General features: G+C 46.6%; 1 protein-coding gene across 1 annotated transcript in view; it reads left to right on the top strand.

Annotated features, from left to right (window-relative positions):
- Positions 1-12,751: 12,751 nt before the first annotated feature.
- Gnptab (N-acetylglucosamine-1-phosphate transferase subunits alpha and beta) overlaps positions 12,752-20,788 on the top strand; it is a 62,762-nt gene continuing 54,725 nt past the window's right edge. The window contains exon 1 of the mRNA XM_041668797.1: positions 12,752-13,117. Coding sequence (XP_041524731.1) covers positions 13,001-13,117 — 117 coding nt within the window. The 5' untranslated portion in view covers positions 12,752-13,000. The remainder of the gene's footprint in view (positions 13,118-20,788) is intronic.

The following is a 20,788-nucleotide window of genomic DNA, read 5'->3' as shown; positions in this document are numbered from 1 at the left end:
TGAGCCCACTTTTGGCCACAGACGACCTAATATGGGTTCACCTCAGCCAGATAAACTTGTCGAGTGCTACACTGTGCTAGGGAGCAGCCTATGGGGTTCAAACAACACCATTGGAACTAAAAGACTGATCTACCGGGCAGCAAAGCTATGTAGGACAGGATTTAAAACATGAAAAAAAAAAAAAAAAGATCAGAACTGGGGACCCAGAGCTCAGATGAAGGACCAGAGAGGTTTTGAGAGGATAACAGTTTTCAAGACGTCTGGGGACGAACACATGACCTCCTGGTAGCACCGTCCCATAGCTCCAACTCCCAAAGGAAATAGTTAGCCAGACAAAAGCAAGATTACCTTGCCAGGCCAAGAAAATAGCAAAGACTGCACCGGCTGAAAATGCCTGCTTCTTCAAGACGAAGACATTTAAATACCTGTGAGTCAAAGGACCGCTTGGTTTTAGCCAGATGTGGAGCTCACAGCGGTAATCCCAACACTTGGAAGGGTAAGACAGGACAGCCAAGAGTTCAAAGCCAGTCTGAGCTACACAGAGAGTTCTAGGCACACCTGGGCGACAGAGAACCTGCCTCTCAGGTAACTATAGGCCAACCGCGAGACATTTAAGACTCTTCGGCCAGAAACTCCCTGTACCTTCTAGAGCAGCGATCCCTGGTCACTCCAGCTTATAGAAACCTGGACCTGGGAGACAGCTCAATGGATAAAGGTGCTTGCAGCCAAGCCTGGTGGCCGGGGTTCCATCCCATGGAGCCACATAATTGAAGGAAAGGACCCACAGCCTCAAGCTGTCTTCCACACACGCTTCCCCCCCCCCCCAACTGTCATTCATGGTTTCTCTCCCGCCAACCAGTTCCCAAATAATCACTCAGAGGCTTAATATTAATTGCAAACAGTTTAGCCTATTAGCTCAGGCCTATTATTAACTAGCACTTACAACTTACATTAACCCATATCTATTATTTTATATTTTACCACAAGACTCGTGGCTTGTTACCTCATATCCGGCGGCTGCTGGCATCTCCCTGGCTCCACCTTCTTTTTCCTTTTATCGTTGCTTAGATTTTCCACCTGGCTTTGGGCCAAATCAGTTCTTTTATTAACCAATGGTGATAGGACATACTCACAGCATACAGAGGGGCATCCCACATCAATTCACTGTGCATCTTGCCTGGTTTCCTGGGCTTTGGAAAACAGCTCTCATTCAGTCTTCTCCCCCACCCCACCCCCATCCCCCACCTCTTTTCTACTGTTAGATTTAGATCAAAATGCAGCTCCCCCTTGGTCAGAGGACTAATGGTCCCCAAAGAAGTCTCACCTGGTTATTTATGTTTTGTTGATTGTGAAAGACCCAGATAAATCCAGACCCCTCTAGCAGGAAGAGAAGAGCCAAAAATCTAGCAGGAAGAGAAAAGCCAAAAATCTAGGTTAGCTGGTTCAGTGACTCTGTTCCAGGAACTAGCTGATCATAAAGTTAGATTATAATCTTGAGAATAATCTTGAGAAACAGGAGTTACCCCCTTGTGATTATCACTGGTATTTTCAGAATTTTCCAATGACAGCCCTCCCTACCCCCTTTGGGTTGTGGTTTCTTCACCTAAATACTCCTTCTCCCAGCTACTCGGGGTTGAACTCCTTTACCGCTGTGTGGGATATGAGTCGGCCCCAGTGCGCTGGTTCCTGTCAATAAACCTCGTGTGATTGCAACAAGGACGGTCTCTCATGAGTTCTTGGGGGGTCGTGTTATCCGAGAATTGAGTGAGAGTCTCCCCACTCCGGGGGTCTTTCAATTGTATAATTCGCTACAAAATCCAATTTAACAGTTACTATTTTTGTCATTTAAGGGTCTCTCTCTCTCTCTCTCTCTCTCTCTCTCTCTGTGTGCGTGTGTGTGTGTGTGTGTAACCTAGGCTAGCCTCAAACTCATCTTGAAATCCTCCAGCTTCAGCCTCATGGATGCCGAGATTACAGTATGCACCACACGGGCTTGCTAGCCATTTAAAATATTGAACATAATAAATCATCTGACCATAGTGGCAGCGGTGCGTTTGCTGGCGCTGTTGTTTTCAGGGATTCACGTGAAGTTTATTACAAGCTGAAAGTGTGCATTCAAGGGCAAATGCAGACTAAAGGGTCACTCCTTTTGTTAGTTACAATGGATACATTTGCATCTGTACCTCTTAAATAAGATTGCTTTGCAGAAAGCCAGCATAATGATCCATTTTTATTGCCAACTTAATACTATTAGGAAATACCTAGGGCACTGACAGAAGACATCATGGGTTTATCTATGAAGATATTTCCAAAATGGTTTAACTGAGAATGGAAAAACTGGCCCTAAATATAAGTGGCACCATCCCATGGGCCCAGAACAAATAAAAAGGAACAAGGAAAAACCGAACACACTCACCCATCCTCAGAGCTACAGATCAAGCAGGTCTGTCGCCATGACTTGCTCACTGTGGTGGATGAGGGCCTCCCAACTGTGAGCCAACATAAGCCCTTCCTCTGCTAAGCAGCTTTGTCTTAGGTAATAAGTCATAGCACTAAGGAAAGCAAAGCATATGACCAATGTATGAGAAGTGGTCACCAAAGGTTGATGTTACCGAGAGACAGGAGAAAGAGGCAAGCAAATCCAAGTTGACGTCCAATGCAATTTTTTAAGGCTTGCCAACAAAAGCATGTCTTGGGTTGGAGGGAGAAAGAAGGACCAGTCACCATAGTGTGAGAGGGAAGGGTTGATAAACTGTTAATCAAAAGCCCACAGCCAGTAGTAAGACAACTGGATTTTCTCTTTCTCTCTCCCTCCTCTCTTTACATCCACTTCTTTATATTGCGTGTGCATACGTGTGCATGAGAGTGTATGCTCATGCCATGGTGCGTGTGTGAAGGTCAGAGAACAATTTATAAGACTAGGGTCTCCAGGAATACCACTTTTGGGTATATATCTAAAGGATGCTCAATTGTGCCACAAGGACATGTGCTCAACTGTGTTCATAGCAGCTTTGTCTGTCATAGCTGGAACCTGGAAACAACCTAAATAACCCTCGACCGAAGAATGGATAAGGAAAATGTGGTATATTTATACAATGGAGTACTACACAGCAGAAAAAAAATAACGAAAGCTTGAATTTTGCAGGAAAATGATTGGAGCTGGAAAACATCATTTTGAGTGAGGTAACCCAGACACAGAAAGACAGTCATCACATGTACTCACCCATAGGTAGTTTTTAAACATAAAGCAAAGAAAACCAGCCTACAAATCACAATACCAGAGAATTTAGACAACAATGAGGACACTAAGAGAGACTCACATAGATTTAATCTACATGGGAAGTAGAAAGTAGAAAAAGATAAGCTCTCCTGAGTAAACTGGTAGCAAGGGGACCTTGAGGGAGGATTGAAGGGGGAGTGGAGAGGCAGGGAGGGGAGCAGAGAAAAATGTAGAGCTCAATAAATATCAATAAAAAAAATAAAAAAAAAGAGTAGGGTCTCTCCTACCATGTGGGTATTTGGGTTCTGGCAAATCATACTAGGTCATCAGGCTTGGCAACAACTCCTTTAGCCACTGAGCCATCTTATTGGCCCCCACCCTAGGCTTTTTCAGAATCTCTTCTCGTGTCAAATATTAGCTAGGGGACACAGGTCTGCCTCAGAAGGCTTAATTGGCTTTGGTGAAGACTTTGCTCGTCTTGTAGAATTTGGAATATGCTGGTCAGTCATTTGTCATCTGAGAAGAGAGAGGTTCGGTTGAGAAAACGTCCCCTCTAGGCTTGTAGGCTAGTCAGTGGGGTATTTTCTTGATGAGTGGTTGATACAGGAGGGTCCAGCCCAAAGGGGATCATGCCACCCCCACATGGTTCTGGGTGGTATAAAAAGAAATTTGAGCAAGCCACATAGAGAGAGCCGGTATGCAGTGTTCCTTCATGGTCTCTGTTTCAACTCCTGCCTTGAGTTTCCGCCATGACTTCCCCCTCCTGGATTAAGCGCTTCCCACTTTGGCTTTGGTCAGGATTTTATCACAACAAGGGAACCCAAATGAAACAGAATGCAAACCAGGGCCACCTGGCAGGCTAGATAGCACTTAGGTCCCCATGGCAGGAGTCATGGCAAGCTGGATTCCTACATAGGTATGTAATTGTACCTAACCGTGTGTGTGTGTGTGTGTGTGTGTGTGTGTGTGTGTGTGTGTGTATACAGCGTATGGGGTCACACAGTCCTGAGAACACAGCTGCTACTTTCCCTTCCCGAAGTTTGCTCCACCACAGATCTTCCCAGGCCTAGCGTTACAGACACGCGATACCACGCCCAACTCTTACTTCTGTATTTAAAATAACACAACACACCTCAACTCTGTTTCCCACAAGAGCTAGTGCCCTGCTAAGAAGGCAAATGAACATATCAGTGACTCTCCGTAAGCATCCTCACTCACCTGAGAGTCTGGCATCGTTTTCTTAGCCTCCATTCGCGTGGGTGTGTCAGTCACGTGTTGGCTCTGTTTCCATTGGCGCTGTAAACTTTTAATTTTTAAGTTCTGACCTATACTCCCCTTTTAAAGTCAGTGATTATTTTGTTGTTCTAATTGACCAGTTTCTAATTTCCCTTCTCACTAACAGAATCCTTACTTATTCTGCCCATCTTCAAATGCTCTGGGTTCTTTTGGACTTGATTTTGCCCTATGCATGAATAAGTAGTGTTTCACAATATCTATAAAAAATGCTATTTCAGGAAAGCTGTCTTATAATTCGATGAGAAGACTGAGATCCAGTGGCTATGTTGGAATACAAAGTTATAGATTTTAGAGGAAAAAGCTTTGACTGGTGGTTGCGGTTGGGGTGGGTATTTCCAAGTTCTCGGTCTCAGGCAAAGGCTCACACAGATTTGCAAAAGAATCAAGATAGTTGTATTTTGAACTAAATGGATTAAATGGGACTGCACTGACTGGGCTTGGTGACACACGCCTTTGACCCAGCACTCGGGAGGCCCTAAGCAAGTGGACCTCTTGAGTTCAAGGTCAGCCTGGTCCACAAACACCGTCGAAAAACAAAACAACAACAAAAGCTCCCCAAGAACAAACAAACAAAAAGGCGTGCAGCGTCGGTGGCCCACGTGAGCGGAGGTACTCAGGCCCCCCTGACACTTTGGGGGGAGGGGTCCTTTTATGGGATTCAAGACAAGAAGGAGGTGGATACCAGGCAGCATAGTTTGGGTGCTTTTCCATTCTGAATTATAGTTTATATAATTTATTTTTCTTGCTGAGCACGTCCCTACCCATCTGATTTTAACCAAACGTACACCCAACTGTGCATAGACCTTAGCTGATAAGTGGGAGGCTCTCCCTCCAAGTTTACTAGAGGACGCAGGATTTCCTCATTTCTACGTAACCGGAATCAGTTCCGGCCTGTCCACCCCCTCTGTCCTTCACGTCTGGATCCACTGGGAACATACCGAATAGAAACTGGCTAGATTGTCACTAGGACTGAGGAAGATGTTGTCTGGGGCTGGGAGTACAGTACTTGTAGCCCGATGAAGGGGAAGGAATTAGGATTAAAAGTGCATTGTTAAAATGAAGGGGACACTAGGCAAAACCAAACAGGGGCCCCAGCTACACTCCCTTTCTATGCTTGCCTGCCTCGAAGCCCTCAGCTGCATCAAAGGAGGAAAATGTATCCCTTTCTGACCTCAGAGCACTACTGGGCAGCCTGGATTGTCTTGTTCTAGGTTTCTAATGTAAACAAGAAACACAGATGGGACATTAGAGAAAAAGGAAAAGCCATAAGATTTGAATAAAGTCTGTCCTCAATGAGCACCGATGAACAGGTGCTAATTTCTTGTTTTGTTTTGTTTTGTTTTTTAATTTATTTATTTTATGTACAATTTTCTGCCTGCATATATCCCTGTGGGCCAGAAGAGAGCGCCAGATCTCATTATAGATGGTTATGAGCCACCATGTGGTTGCTGGGAACAGAACTCAGGACCTCTGGAAGAGCAGCCAGTGCTCTTATCCTCTGAGCCATCTCGCCAGCCCCCTAATTTCTTGTTTTGATGAATGTGCAATGGTCATATAAGATACCAACGTTAGAAGAAAAAATGGGAAAAGGTATGAATTATGGGTTCATTTACATTGTAAGGAACTAGTTAATAATAAGCCTGAGATAATAGGCCAAACAATTTATAATTAATACAAGCCTCTGTGTGTTTCTTTGGAACTGAACAGCTACAGGACCGGCCGGACAGAAAAATCAGTCTACACAGATGGGTCAAACAAGAGTGAGAACATGTAGCTTGTTATCTCCCAAAAATAATAGCCCTCCAGCATTTCGGACTAGGCAAGAGGCTTGCCAATCAGAGCCATGTCTGTTTCATGGATCTCTAAGGCATAGTTATTAAGATTTAAAATGTAACTTTGGCCCTCACAGATGCAGTTCTGCTCTATAGGGCTTGCTGAGCATACTCAAGGTCCTAGATTTGATCTCCCACACTGAAGATGAAGACTCCGATGAGCCACAGGTACAGGACAGTTATAAAATGGGCAAAAAAGAATTGCGTGATTGCTGTATTTAGAATTAAAATAGTATCATGATACAACACTTTGCTTTTTTTCCCCCCTTTGGTTCATGACCACAATTTCTGGCTGTAATTCCCTCCCAAGTTGGGACACTGAAATTCTTATTATTTCTAGCCTTTGGCTGGACACAAAATAATTAGCTGATCTGCCTTATCAAATATTAGGACATAGGACCCTCCTCATTCCAGAAGGACCGTCCCCTACTGTAGACAAGAGGGCACTACAATACCTGGACCTCCCTGGGTTCTCTGTTCACTCTGTCAGTGAGCATGGGTTCACTCCGTTTAGTCCAATCGCACTTCAACCTGGTCATCCATGTTCAAACCATTCCTATATATTGAATTCCTCTCCCCCACCAAACCCAAAGGAAACAGGTATGATGATCTGTTCATACAGTCAGCACCCAGGAGACTGGGGTGGGAAAAGAGAGTTTGAAGCCAGCCTAAAATAGATTATAAAACACTGACTGTCTCAAAGAGAAAAGGAGATGAGGACAAGGGGGAGAGAGAAGAGAAGAGGGGAGGAGGAGAAGGAGATAGAAAAGAAGAAGGAGATGGAGAAAGAAAAGGAGAAGAAGAAAACAAAAAGAAGAAGAGGAGGAGAAGAGAGGAAGGAAGGAAGGAGGGAGAGAGAGAGGAACAAAAGAAGGGAGGGAGGGAGGGAGGGAGGGAGGGGTGTATTTGTTTTTTTAGAATGTTTCTCTGCTTAACTCTGTTTTTTCTTGTAGACAGAAGTTTCTGTACCACCCGGTCCCAAAGCTGTTCAGTCCCAAAGAAACACACAGAGGCATATATTAATTATAAACTGTTTGACCTATTAACTCAGACTTATTATTAACTAGCTCTTACAACTTAAATTAATCCATAATTTTTATCTATGTCTAGCCTTTTCTCAGTAAGGCCTTCTCGTCTTGCTTCCTCAGCATCTGGCTTATGACAGCCTCTGCCTTTTCTCTTCCCAGTATTTTCCTAGTCTGATTGCCCTGCCTATACTTCCTGTCTGGCTAGTGGCCAGTCAGCGTTTTATTAAACCAATACGAGTGATAAATCTTTACAGTGTACAAGAGCATCATCCCACAACACTTTCTTGAGGCTGTTCTCCTATATATAGGTTCATTATGGTCATCTAGATGTGAAGTGATGCTTGATGTGGGTGCTTCATAACCGTTTGTTGAGCCATTTGCCTACCAATCCAGATGTTTGACTTTCGAGCCTCTTCTTTGTATCCCAGGTGTTGAAATAGGAGCGGCGGGGCTGCGTCCCCAGCACCCCCGCCGCCTGCATGGCTAGCTTTAGCTTATGCCCCGAAATAATTACACGGAAACTGTATTCTTTTAAACACGGCTTGACCCATTATATCTAGCCTTTTCTCGGCTAACTCTCGCACCTGGACTAGCCCATTTCTAATAATGTATGTAGCCCACGAGCTGGCTTACCAGGAATGATCTTAACCTGCATCTGTCTGGAGTGGGAGAACCATGGCGACTCCCTGACTCAGCTTCTTTCTCCCAGCATTCCGTTCTGTTTACTCCGCCTACCTAAGGGTTGGCCTATCAAATGGGCCTAGCAGTTTCTTTATTGCTTAATCAATGAAATCAACAGATTGATATATGACACTCCCACATCACCCAGGGCTATTTCTATTTCATATTCCACAATGTTAACATGTTATCCTATCAACTAGACTCTAAAGTCTTTGAGAATAGGAACTGAATTTGTTAAATTTCTATCTCTGGTATCAATAATGGACACAGATTAATTGATTAATGTTTATTAAAACAATATATGAAAGCAAAAGCTTGGTAATAGTTTGATCCTACTACCAAGACAATCTGGCTTTATCCATTTGTATATTATATTTAGTATCCAGTGTATTAGCATTCCATAAGAGGTACTATGGCTTTAAGCACAGAAAGCAGAGATGTTTGACAACCACTGTCATTCCAGTTCAGGGATCCAACACCTTCTTCCAGCTGCCAGAGGTACTGCATGCATGTGTTGCACAGGTATACATTCAAACAAAATGCCCATGCACATAAAATAGAATGGAAATAAATCTTCAGGGCTGGAGTAGAAGCCTCAGGGGCTGTTCTGCCGTAGGTCCTGGCTTCCATTCCCAGTACCTACTTCGCTGCTCACAACTATCTCTAATCCCAGTTCCAAGAGATCTGATCCCTTGTTCTGCCCAGCACAGACGCCAGGTATGAGTGTGATACATAGACACACACGCAGGGAAAACACACACACATACAAATGGGAACACAAAACAAATTTGAAAGAAACAGAGAAGGTTTAGGAATGTCGACTTCTCAAAGAGACAGAACATCCAAGTCCTTAGCGATCACTGTAAGGAAAACTCAATCGCCCAGGTCATTGTCACTTAGGGCTTTTAGGGTAGTAACATCTGATACTTCCTTAGTTTCATAATAATTTCTGGCAATTGGTTTTATTAAAGTTAGTAAAAAGTCTTTCTGAGAAATCTGGGGATTTCCACTTTGACAGTGAATACGAGAACTGTAGGTTTTAAGAGGTCAGTTCTTTTCATGCATAGTCTCTAGATTAAGTCACAAATACAGGAAGCCATATGACTTGAGTTTCTCAATTTGGCTAACCTCAAATCTTTACTGACTTCAATAGTCATGCATAGGGTTTTTCTAATAGGTAAAAAATTCATGTTCAGTTGTTGTTATCTACAGAAATCCTACGGTATGATGCTATCATTTATAAAGACCACACTGATTTATCCACCTATTTGTGTCCCATAAGAGGTTCTGTGTCTATATCTCATAAGAGGTACAGACTCCACACACAGCAAAGAAAGACCCCGGCTAGGCGTCTTCTCTTGGTAGTCTATAAGCAGTGAACCACGCTGGACAAGAGCCCAGGGCCAGGGAGGTGGCTCAGGGGGTAAAGGGCTCACCACCAACACTGAAAACCAAGTTCAATCCCAGAGACCACGTGGAAGAGAGAGCAAAATGATTCCCACAAATGTTCCATGTGTGCTCAGGTACAAATGCACGCACGCATGTGTGTGTGTGTGTGTGTGTGTGTGTGTGTGAGAGAGAGAGAGAGAGAGAGAGAGAGAGAGAGAGAGAGAGAGATGCTCTTAAAAAAAACTTGAAGAGGGCTGAGAAAACAATAAGAACATCAGGCCGTAACTGCTTGCCTTCCATTTCCAAAATAAAATGCAATTTTGGAATGTGGGGGCTGCTGGAGACATGGTTCAGAGGGTAAGAGCACCTACTGCTCTTGAAAGGGGTCAGAGTTCGGTCCCTACCACCCACACTGGGAAGCTTATAGCTCAGGGTCGACACTGCCCACAGTGTTCGGGGCCCTTCCCCATCGATGAAACTGCCCTGCAGACGTGCTCACAAGCCGACCCGATGTTTCAAAGCATTTTCAACGGAGGTCCCTCTTCCCAGGCGACTCTCGTCTCTGTCTAGTAGACAAAAAGCAATGGGCACACACGGGCAATCTGTAGCCTTTGGAGCGATCGCTATAATGAAGCAGCAATGTAGGTTATTCTCTGAATTCTGTGAGCAGCTGAAGCAAGTGAACTGAACCTGGGGAGATGGCGTTGCGCGAACCGTGAGAACTCCGGTTTGTACCCTGCCCGTACACTGAGAAACCTGAGGGTTTGACTGACATCTAAATAGAGAGCCCAGTGTTGGGATCAGTCACTGTGTGGGTGTCAGAATTTAACTGGAGTGGACACCCGGATGTTGCCCGGATGTTGCAGAACTTACGCTGCAGGAGTTTAGCACAGGTTTTGAGGTCACACGTTTTCTTTGTTTAGTACTGTGTGAGGGAAAACGGGATGTTTGCTTGTTTAGACAAGTTCTAATTGTATAGGCCAGAACTGCCTTCAGTGTTGTGCCAGAAACCAATTTTCTGTTCCAAATTGGTACCTCTGGTATGTTAACGGTGATCGCCTGTGCCGCGGGTGTCATGTTAAATTTGGCCAGCAGAGGGCAATAAAGGCACATTGCAGGAACAGGGCAGCCGCTTCCTCGTGATTATATGGCTTTTGCTTCTTCCTTCAGCTGCGTGGTGAGTCGGTGTGCAAGCCTGTGAGAACGGCAGTGGTGATTTGTCCCAACCACAGATGCCAGAAAACATCTTCTCGCGACCTTGCCATCATGGAACGGGTTTGCTGACCTCCCCTGCCAGCCTTCCCCTTGTCCCAGGTGCCCCAGGCCTGAAGCAGCACTCCATGAAGAATGGAGAAGCTGTACTCCATACCAGTCTCTGCGAGCTACAATACAGGGAAATCTATAAATCTATAAATGCTTACAGGGAAATCTATACTTTGGGGTTTATAAGAACCAACGCAGGAGGCCCCGCGTTCAGTCCTCCTGGCGCCACAAAACAAAAATACTAGGCAAAGAGGTGACCAGAGTATCAAGTTTGAGAATCAGAGTCAAGAACGTCAGAACAAACAGACGAAAAGAATGGAACTTACAAAGGCAAACGGAAAAGTCACGTAGCTCGTAGCTTTACTTCTCCTGCATGTCCTGCTTCCTCTCGGCCCTCTCTGGTCTCTCCTAGATTCATCTCGTTTTACACTGCTCAGAAGTCCCGCCTAACCTCTTCCCGTCCAGCTGTTGGCCATTCAACTCTATTAATCCAACCAAAAGGTGCCTTGCCATAGACACATCTTCACAGCATACAAAAAGATTATTTCACAACGCAGGCATCAAGTAGTATGTGTGCATTTATACACACATATATGTACACATACATACCTATATACACATACACACATATATGTATGTATGCATAGTGAATGGGGCTGGAGAGATGGCTCAGCACTGCTTTCTCTTCCAGAGGTCCCGAGTTCAATTCCCAACAACCACGTGGTGGCTCACAACCATCTGTAATGAGATCTGGTGCCCTCTTGAGGAAGAGACCCGGTCAGTCATCCTTGTCAACTTAGACCATGGACAAGTTCAACAGATCCGCCATACACGGGCTGCCCATGCGTGCTTCAGCATTTTTCATTTCATATATAGTAAATGAGCAAAGTTCAAATTATTAGCCCGCAAGTTTTCTCAAACAATATGATGGTGTCTAAGGGGGCAGGGTTGGGGCTCCTTATAGCACCTTCACTAAGTGCCCTGTGAAACTCATGGTTTCCTAGTTAAGTACAGAAAAGTATTTTATTGTTTGGTTCAGTCCATTTCTTTTTGGTCCTGGGAATGAACCCAGGTCCTCCTCCATGTGAGGCAATCACTCTGCTACCGAGTGATATCCCGGTTCAGATAAAGTCGTGTGTACACAGATATTCATGGGGTATCGTTCCCATGAGTGAGTTATAGTTCCCATGAGTTTTTATAGTTTCCATAAAAAGCAGCACCTGTGGTAGAGATTCCACAAAACCAAAATTGCAGGCCTTTGTGTTCACGGGCAGTCACGATCATTGCAGACCAGAGCCAAATTATCTTGGGATGCTTTTGGTTCTTTTGAAAGCCTCTCTCTCTCTGCAAACCAATAACCTTGTGACTATACAACTTTTCAGTTGTATTTGAGGGAATGACCCAGGAGGGTCAGGTGCTTGCTTCAAAGCCTGACTACCTGGGTTCGATTTCTTGAAGCTATAGAGTAGAAGGACAGAAACAACTGACCCTTACCCCACGCACACAGAGGAGTACACACACACACACACACACACAACGAAATATAGTTAAAAATAAAAATAAAATATTCATAACAAATCACCTATCCAAAGCTAAGGCATCAGATAGTATTTAAACCCGTTAGAATTTTCCCTGCTCTGCGGCAGCCAGTCTAACCTCAAAATGTATTTGGCAAATGCCTTGATTAGTGACTTTCGTTTTTAATAACTAACCAAACCTCGTGTAAGAACACACAGAGTAGATTGTCATTTGGGGGCAAGCTGAATGTGTTCCCTAACCACGGCCACTCACATTTGTCTCAAGTCTAAACTTTAGATAGAAGCTGTGCTTTTTGACCCGGTGGAACTGTCAAGCAGGGTTCTTCAGGAGACAGTCCCGGTCGGTCACCTGACAGACTGAGTGGGTCCCACCAAGCTTGCCTGCCAGGGCCCCAAGACAGAGCCCGCCGCGCACGCGCAGACGCCAGGGCCTGCCCTTGCCCCCTCCGCCCACCAGGTGGCGATGGCGATCCGCCGCCGCCGCCGCAATCGCCGCCGCCTCTCGGAGGCCAACCCGGGCGGCGCTCGCCGCCTTGCGGGCCTCGGGTCCGCCTCCGCCGCGCCGAGGGCGTGGGCTCCGGGCTCCCGGAAGCGGCGGCCACGGCGTGGAGCCCAGCGGGCTGTCGGTCGCCGGAGCGACCATGCGCGGCGCCCCGGGGGCTGCGAGCCAAGCGCGCCGGTGAATGGCGGCTCGCTGAGACGGCGGCGGCCAGGCGCGGGCTCCTGCCGGCGTAGGGTGGCGGGGCCGGGGTGATGCTGCTCAAGCTCCTGCAGAGACAGACCTATACCTGCCTCTCCCACAGGTATGGGCTCTACGTCTGCTTCGTGGGCGTCGTTGTCACCATCGTCTCGGCTTTCCAGTTTGGAGAGGTGAGTCGCGGAGCCCGAGCCCCGCAGCCGCGTGCGCAGCCCTTTTCCCCGGCCAAGCCCCGCGCGTTGCAGGCGTTCCCCCCACCCCCCTTCCTGCCTCCCCCATCCTCGCTGCAGCCTGGGGACCAGCATGCAGCCCACCCGCCCCGGCCGCCGGCAGCATCTCCTCCCAGGCTCGGCTGCGGCAGCTGCACTAGGTCTCCGGGCTTCCCGTGCTCCAGGGTGCCAGTTCCCTTCCTTCCCCGGGCTGTCCCCAAGAGCCCTCCAGTCATTTGACTTCGGCCTGCGAGCCTTGCGCTGGTGAAACTCCCTTCCAGGATGTGCAGTTTGTATTTTTTTTTTTTTCTCTGTCGCGATCCTTCAAGCCTTGGTCCCCCTTCAGACCCAGTCCTCCGGTGCCACCCTATTAATCTTTCACCTTTGGCAAAACACCTTATCTTCCTCATCCGGTTTCTTCTGGATTTCAGACTTTAAGAGGCACGTGCAGTTTTGCTTGTGAATTTTGCAGCATGAAGGGAGATTTTTTTTTTCTCAAACCCCCACCCCCCCTTTTCATGTTGTGCTGTATTGAACAGCTGTGTGTCAGCGGGTGGAGGCCTTAACTAGTAAGACCGCTCACGCTGTTGGGAGGCACCAAGTACTTATCTAGATCAGCTGGGAGTAGGGTCCTCTGTCAGGTGACTAAAATTGCCGACCTTGGGCTCCCTCCTCTTGGGCGCCAGCACAGACTCTTGCGTCACAGGGCATAATAATACTTTTTAGATCAGGGCGCTAGTCTGTCTTGGGCCGAGACCTGCGCTAAGTTTACGTGCCGTAGAGCAGTTTGGTTAGATTGTAAACTATTCAAAGGGCACAGGCAACCGGTTTGGGAGGTGGGAAGCACCAGGGTAAGAGGATTTTGTGCTCCTTTGGAGTCATACCTAGGACGTCTTTGGACTGAAAATAGACATTCCTCTTTGTTTTAAATTTCACAGTAATTTCACTCTTGGCAGCCTGGTGTGGTACTCCATCTTCGGTGTGCAAAGGGTGATGAGAAATAAATGGGTGAGCACGTGGGTGTGATTCAACAAAACACTGCTTCTGGAAACAGGAAGAAAAGTTGTGTTTGCGAATGGCCTTGAAATGTGTCTCCCAGTTTTACGCATTCGTTTGTATTTTAGTAAGAGGTTTCAAGGGTTCTGAAATGATCAGAGTGGTTTTGTTAAACGCCGCGATGCACGTGCGTGCCGTCCGCACCCACCCTGGACTGTAAGGTCTGTAGAGGAGGTGGTTATCTGTTTAATTGCGGTGACTCTAGCAGAAGCCCAGTGCCAGGCACCGCCACTGTCTGCAGACTGAGCACGTGTTTAGTGACTGGCTGAATTATATGCAATGTGGCTAGGTGTGTTTTTAGTGGTTACAGGAAAAGAATAGTCTTACTGGTGGGAATGCGAACATCCCAGGCTTGTAAGTGTGGGGTGTTTTCTTAATATTGCACTCCCTCCTACTCTGTCTTTGTTTCATCGTTAGTGTCTTACTGCTTTGGGGCGACTTTGTTTTTAAAATAGTCTCAACTAAATTGCTCCGGCTAGCCAGAAGTTTGCAGTTTTCTTGACTTAGCCCTCCCGAATGCTGAGGTCACTGGGTTATGTTTTTAACCTGGTTAATTTTGAGTGAGCGGTTTATTAACCATAGTGTAAAATACATTTGTTACAACCTTGAAGTCCCCATAAATTTTCGTTTTATTTTATTTTGAGATAATGTCTCACCATGTAGCCCGTGGCTGGCCTGGAGCTCCCTATGTAGACCAGGCTGGCCTTGCACTCACAGAGATCCACCTGCCCCTGTGTCCGGAGGTTAAAGGTGTATGCCACAATGCCTGGCTTGTGGGCACAGACCTTAAAGTGTAGGTTAAGTAAGAGAAATGAGGCGTGTCAGAAGGTCACACACAGACTGCTGGTCCGTGCTTTGCTCACACAGAGCAGTGGAGAGGCTGGAGGGCTGGGTAGATGGCATCTGGATTTGGCTGATGGTTCCAGCTTTAATCATGATAATAGCGAACGTAGTCTTTACTAGGCACCCTCTTAACTGCTTTGCATACTAATTTAGTCTCCACAGTATCACCTGATATGGACAGTATTATTTTACCCACCTTACAGGTTACACAGTTGAGGTATTTGCAGAAGTTAACATAGCGAATTCATGGCAGACATTTGTGTCAAACTTAGACAGTTGGTGCCGGGTGGTGGTGGCACATGCCTTTAATCCCAGCACTTGGGAGGCAGACGCTAGTTCCGGGACAGGCTCCAAAGCTACAGAGAAAGCCTGAAGTTTTCATTCGTTTATGTTATGTGTGTACATGTGGGGCACACGTGTGTCACCTGTACACGTGTGCATGCGGTTCTCTCTCCACTTCGTGGTTCCCAGGGATCAAACTCAGGGTGTCAGGTTTGGCAGCCAGTGCCCTTATCCATCCCCTAAGACATCTCATTAAGGTCGCCTCCTTTCCTTCCGCTGTTGGGGACTGAGCCTGTGACCTGCTGCATCGGAGGCAAGCGAACTTCACCCCCAGTCTCGATGGCTTCTTGGTTTCTCAAGCAGCCCACACTTATCTGATCTGGGAAAAGAAATCTAACCTCTCTGTTTCCTCCTTCAAAATACAGATGAGAGAATATCTTATCAGGGTCGCCAGTGGGAATTAAATGTGTGAAGCCCATCATTCTGTTGATAGCACATGACATTACTGATTAGCTAATGTCACTCAATGTTATCAATTATTTTGCCTTAGTCTCTGAAATATTATTTTGAGACAGTACTTTGATTATATATGTAGCAACCACTTGTTAACTAGTTATAACGTATATAAGGGTTAAAAACATCGTTAAATTACGAGTTCATTATTCCCCCTCTAGTGTTAGAGGCAATGTGGGTATTTTTAAAAAAAAAAAATTGTGTGTGTGTGAGTGTGTGAAGATCCCCTGGAGCTGGAGTTCCAGGTGGTGTGAGCAGCTCAGTATAAGTGCTGGGGTCCAAACTCCAGTCTACTAGAGGAGCCCTACACTCTTGAACTGCTGAGACAGCTCTCCAGCCTCTGCCCCCACCCTGTGTGTTTGAGACAAGATCACATTGTTAGCCTCCAACTCCTTGCGTACCTGAGGCTCCCCCCCCCCACAGGGTTTCTCTGTGGCTCTTGAGCCTGTCCTGGAACTAGTTCTTGTAGACCAGGCTGGTCTTGAACTCACTGAGATCCACCTGCCTCTGCCTCCCAAGTGCTGGCCCTCCCCTGTGCTGGGGTTAAAGGCAGGTGCCACCACCGCCCAGATGACCTTGAACTGCTTTCTGTCCTGTGGCTTCAACCACCCTAGTGCTGGGATTATAGTTGTGCAACACCATACCCAGTACATCTAAACCAGGGCTTTATGCCTGTTGGGCAAACACTGTAATGAGTAAGCTGTCTCCCCAACCCTGGGCTGTTGTATTTTAATAAGCTGTTTGAACACTGGTTCAGATTTTAAGGAAAAATATAGTCAAAGGAGGGATCTACTAAGTAACTTGTTTTCCCCTATAAGTCTAGCCAAGTACTTCCGGAAAACCCTTGGGAATTCTGATAAAATAGAAACACAACTGGATCCAAAGGTGGCAGTTCAGAGGGTGGGCCCTCCTAGCGGAGGTCCTGGTCTGAATGAAATGACAGGACGTCACCGCGGTCTGCTGAAGAGGTTATCATTGTCGCTGTGAAGGAGAGTGCATCCAGAGAGGCATCTGGAAGAGTCCAGAGCTGGGAGAGAAAGTGGTAGACTAAACAAGGTCGGTAGAGTGAACCTGTAAGCCCAGCATTTAGCATTTTGTCCCAAGTCTCCTTGGGACTGGGCCAGTAGCTGAGGGGAGCGGGGGAAGAGCTTGTTTGTTGTAAGTCACGTGGGTCTGAGCTAAGTTCCTTCTAAGTCTGAGCACTAGACTGTCCTTAAGAATCCTTTAAGGAAGCCGGGCGGTGGTGGCGCACGCCTTTAATCCCAGCACTCGGGAGGCAGAGACAGGCGGATCTCTGTGAGTTCGAGGCCAGCCTGGTCTACAAGAGCTAGTTCCAGGACAGGAACCAAAAGCTACGGAGAAACCCTGTCTCGAAAAATCCAAAAAAAAAAAAAAAAAAAAAAAAAAAAAAAAGAATCCTTTAAGGAATCTAGATCAGCTGTGCCCTCGGTTCAGAAATGTTTTCGTGTGCTCTGTATGATAGAACACGACTGTGATATTGGCGCCCAGGAGACAGGCAGGAGGGCTGAGCGTTAGAGGATAGCCTGGGCTACATACATGGTGAGACTTTGACTTGAAGGAAAGGGCAGACTTCTGGCTTTAGCGTTGGTGTTTGTTCTTATTACAGTCGCTGTTAGGGGTCTTAAGCCGTGCTCTTGAGGTGAGGTTGTATTCCAGGCCCGTCCTTTCCTTAATAGACAAAGTATACACCCCTTCCTGAACCTTCCACAACTACCCTGATCTTGCCGTCAAATACCCGCACTCTCTACGGTGAAGAGCATGAATATTTATACTCCACAAGGAAAATTCTGCCTATAAATAAATAGCCTCTCGCCAGTTAGTTAGGTCAGGTTCTTACCACCAAGTGAGTTCAAGAGAGGTCAGTATGCCACCAAGCAAGGGACTAAAGAAAAACGGGTGTTTGTAGATCACTGGGACGTGGGTGTTTGTGTGTGAGCCTTGTCTTACTTGGGACTATATCACTTTCTTGGAACAAAACAAAATTAACTCCCATAAGAAAGTCAGTCGTCTCAGTTGAAGCCTGTCTGCTCCTACCGACAAGAATGCCCCCCTCACCTCCCTGTTTAGGGTCATGTTTTTGAATTAATAAAAAGTACTCCTTTTCCATGGCAAAGAGGATTGAAAACCGGGTTCAGCTCAAGTTGCCTCTGTGACTGGTTTCTTAACTGGTCCAGTTTCAGGAAAGGAGTGTGTGTGGCCATGAGGTGTCCTGATTAAACTGTGGGTTTCTAGTGTGTTCTTGGTCAGAGACAAAATAAGTAGGTAGGTAGGTAGGTAGGTAGGTAGGTAGGTAGGTAGATAGATAGATTGACAGACAGACAGACAGACAGATGATAAAAGGTGACCTGAAAGAGACCCATCCGAGGGTCCCTGGCCTGCACAAACTAATTCTCAGCCATGCTCAAAATGAGTTACTCGCAGCTGATCCTGTGGGTGGGGGCCCCTCTCACTGCTTTATTATTTATTTTTAGCATCAGGGGTTTTATTAAAAAGTAATTATTTTGCTAGGAATGGTGGTGTGTACCTTTAATACCAGCACTTGACAGATAGAGGCAGGTGGATCTTTTGAATTTGAGGCCAACCTGATCTATCTTATAAGTTGCCTACTAGCCAGGGCTATGGAGTGAGAGCCTGTCTTACAAAACAGAAGCAGCTAAAACGACAAAATGGTTTCAAAACTACTGGCCAACATGTTGAAGGTCCCTCCCTCCCTCCCTCCCATTTTAATGTTCAAAAATATACTTTTATTGGGAGGTTCATACAAGAAACCTGAACTGGTTGGCAGTGTGGCTCAAGGGGTAGTCCCTGAGCTGGATCCCTTGAACTCATGTAAGAGCTGAAGGAGAGAAGTAACTCCTGCGTTACACACACACACACACACACACACACACACACACACACAGAGAGAGAGAGAGAGAGAGAGAGAGAGAGAGAGAGAGAGAGCGAGAGCACTAAAAATAAAAAAGAGCCGGGCGGTGGTGGCGCACGCCTTTAATCCCAGCACTTGGGAGGCAGAGGCAGGTGGATCTCTGTGAGTTCGAGACCAGCCTGGTCTACAAGAGCTAGTTCCAGGACAGGCTCCAAAACCACAGAGAAACCCTGTCTCGAAAAAACCAAAAAAAAAATAAAAAATAAAAAAAAAAAGAAACCAGGCGATGGTGGCACATGTCTTTAATCCCAGCACTTGTCCCAGCACCTGGGGAGGCAGAGGCAGGTAAATCTCTGAATTCAAAAGAAGCGTGAACTATAATATTAATGGAATTTGTGCAATGGAGAACTTTTTTTTTTTAAAGTCTTTCTTTGGGGGACACTGCTTTCAGAGCCTAGTTGATTGGTAAAGCAGAGACTGTGTCTCAGTCACGGCTCAACTCTTGGTAAGTGGAAAATGTTTATTAACCAGAAGGTGCCAGGTAAATTCTGAGGCACAGATGGTTGGATGGATGGATGGATGGACGGATGGACGGACGGATGGACGGACGGACAGATGGATGGATGAGAGGATGGATGGATGGATGGATGGACGGATGGATGGATGGATGGGTGATTGGGTGGATGGATGGGTGGTTGGGTGATTGGGTGGATGGATGGGTGGTTGGGTGGATGGGTGGATGGATGGGTGGTTGGGTGGATAGATGGATGAATGCATAGATGGATGGATGGATGGATGGGTGGGTGGGTGGGTGGTGATTTTTTACCTTGCATCCTTTTAACCTCATTTTCAGCGAGGATAAGTTACTTACTCTGATCAATGTGTGGTTACTCTATATTTTCAAACATGATTCATATGTGTAACTTGTCCGTTTCATGTTCTGAAACTCGTTTTTGTTCTCGGAAGTCTTTCTAGAAACCTGAGGCCTGCTGATAGGCTGTGGATAGTAGGGACCGCTCAGGCTGGGGAGAGGAGGCCCCACTGCACACATAAGAATTACGTCATAGTGTGAGAGAGGAGGGAATTCAGCGTGTGAATCTGTACACAGTAACGGCTTAGTTTAAAGAAGAAAAGTCACTGTTGAGCTATTTCAGAGGGGCCCCGGAGACCTTTGCATGACGCACAAGCTTTCGGATGGCCTCATATAGGAGCAGGCCTGTGGGCAGAGGGGGGGAGAGAATGCTTTGGACAGTAAGACCCTTTGGAGTAGCTGAGCCAAGGTTTGCTAATGTTGAAAGTCATCCCTTTGCATTTTGAACCCCTGGTCACTGGCAGTGGGTTCTGATTGTCATCAGGAGTCCTGGGTTGCAAGTGACAGATCACAGTTCAGACCGTTTTTTTTTTAAATGAACTTGCTAGCTGGTGTAATTGGGCAAGCTAAACCTCTGGTGTGGTGGATCAAGGTGCTTGAATGATGTCATAAATTCTCCTTGTCCTGTCTTCAGTTCCCTCAGGCAGCCTGCTCCAAAGAGGTGTGGCCTCCAACTTCTCCGCTGCCCTGGCTGGTCACTGCAGAGCCTTTGTCAGTGTGTGTGTGTGTGGGGGGGGGCACCCTCTGAGCTGCCTGCCTTGCCCTGGGGCCCAAGTGCCCTCATTATACCCACGTCAGCCACCCTAGTGTCTGCAGAGCCTCGGGGCCGGGCAGGCCTGGGAGTCACAGCTGAGTCATGTGATCTGAGCCGGCTACTCGAGAGAACAGTTACCACACTGTTATCAGAGGTCGGCCAGAGCTACAGATGTCAAAGATACCAGCTTCAGTTCAAACCCATTTCCTTTCCTTGGTCTTCGCCCGTGATAACTGTTTGCCCTCTATCGTGTAGATGCAATCACGTGCTGTCTCTGTGGAAAGTATCTGTGAAGTTTGTAGGTTTTTTTTGTTTGTTTTTTGTTTTTTCGAGATAGGGTTTCTCTGTAGCTTTGGAGACTGTCCTGGAACTGGCATTAAGGTGACCAGTCTCAGGGAGTGGCAGGTTCCAGAGCCTAAGTGGGGG

The sequence above is a fragment of the Microtus oregoni genome, unplaced genomic scaffold, assembly GCF_018167655.1.
Source record: "Microtus oregoni isolate MIOR12 unplaced genomic scaffold, Mior012 000001F_ref0000356, whole genome shotgun sequence".
Classification (NCBI taxonomy): domain Eukaryota; kingdom Metazoa; phylum Chordata; class Mammalia; order Rodentia; family Cricetidae; genus Microtus; species Microtus oregoni.
This window is presented reverse-complemented; position numbering and strand designations above follow the sequence as displayed.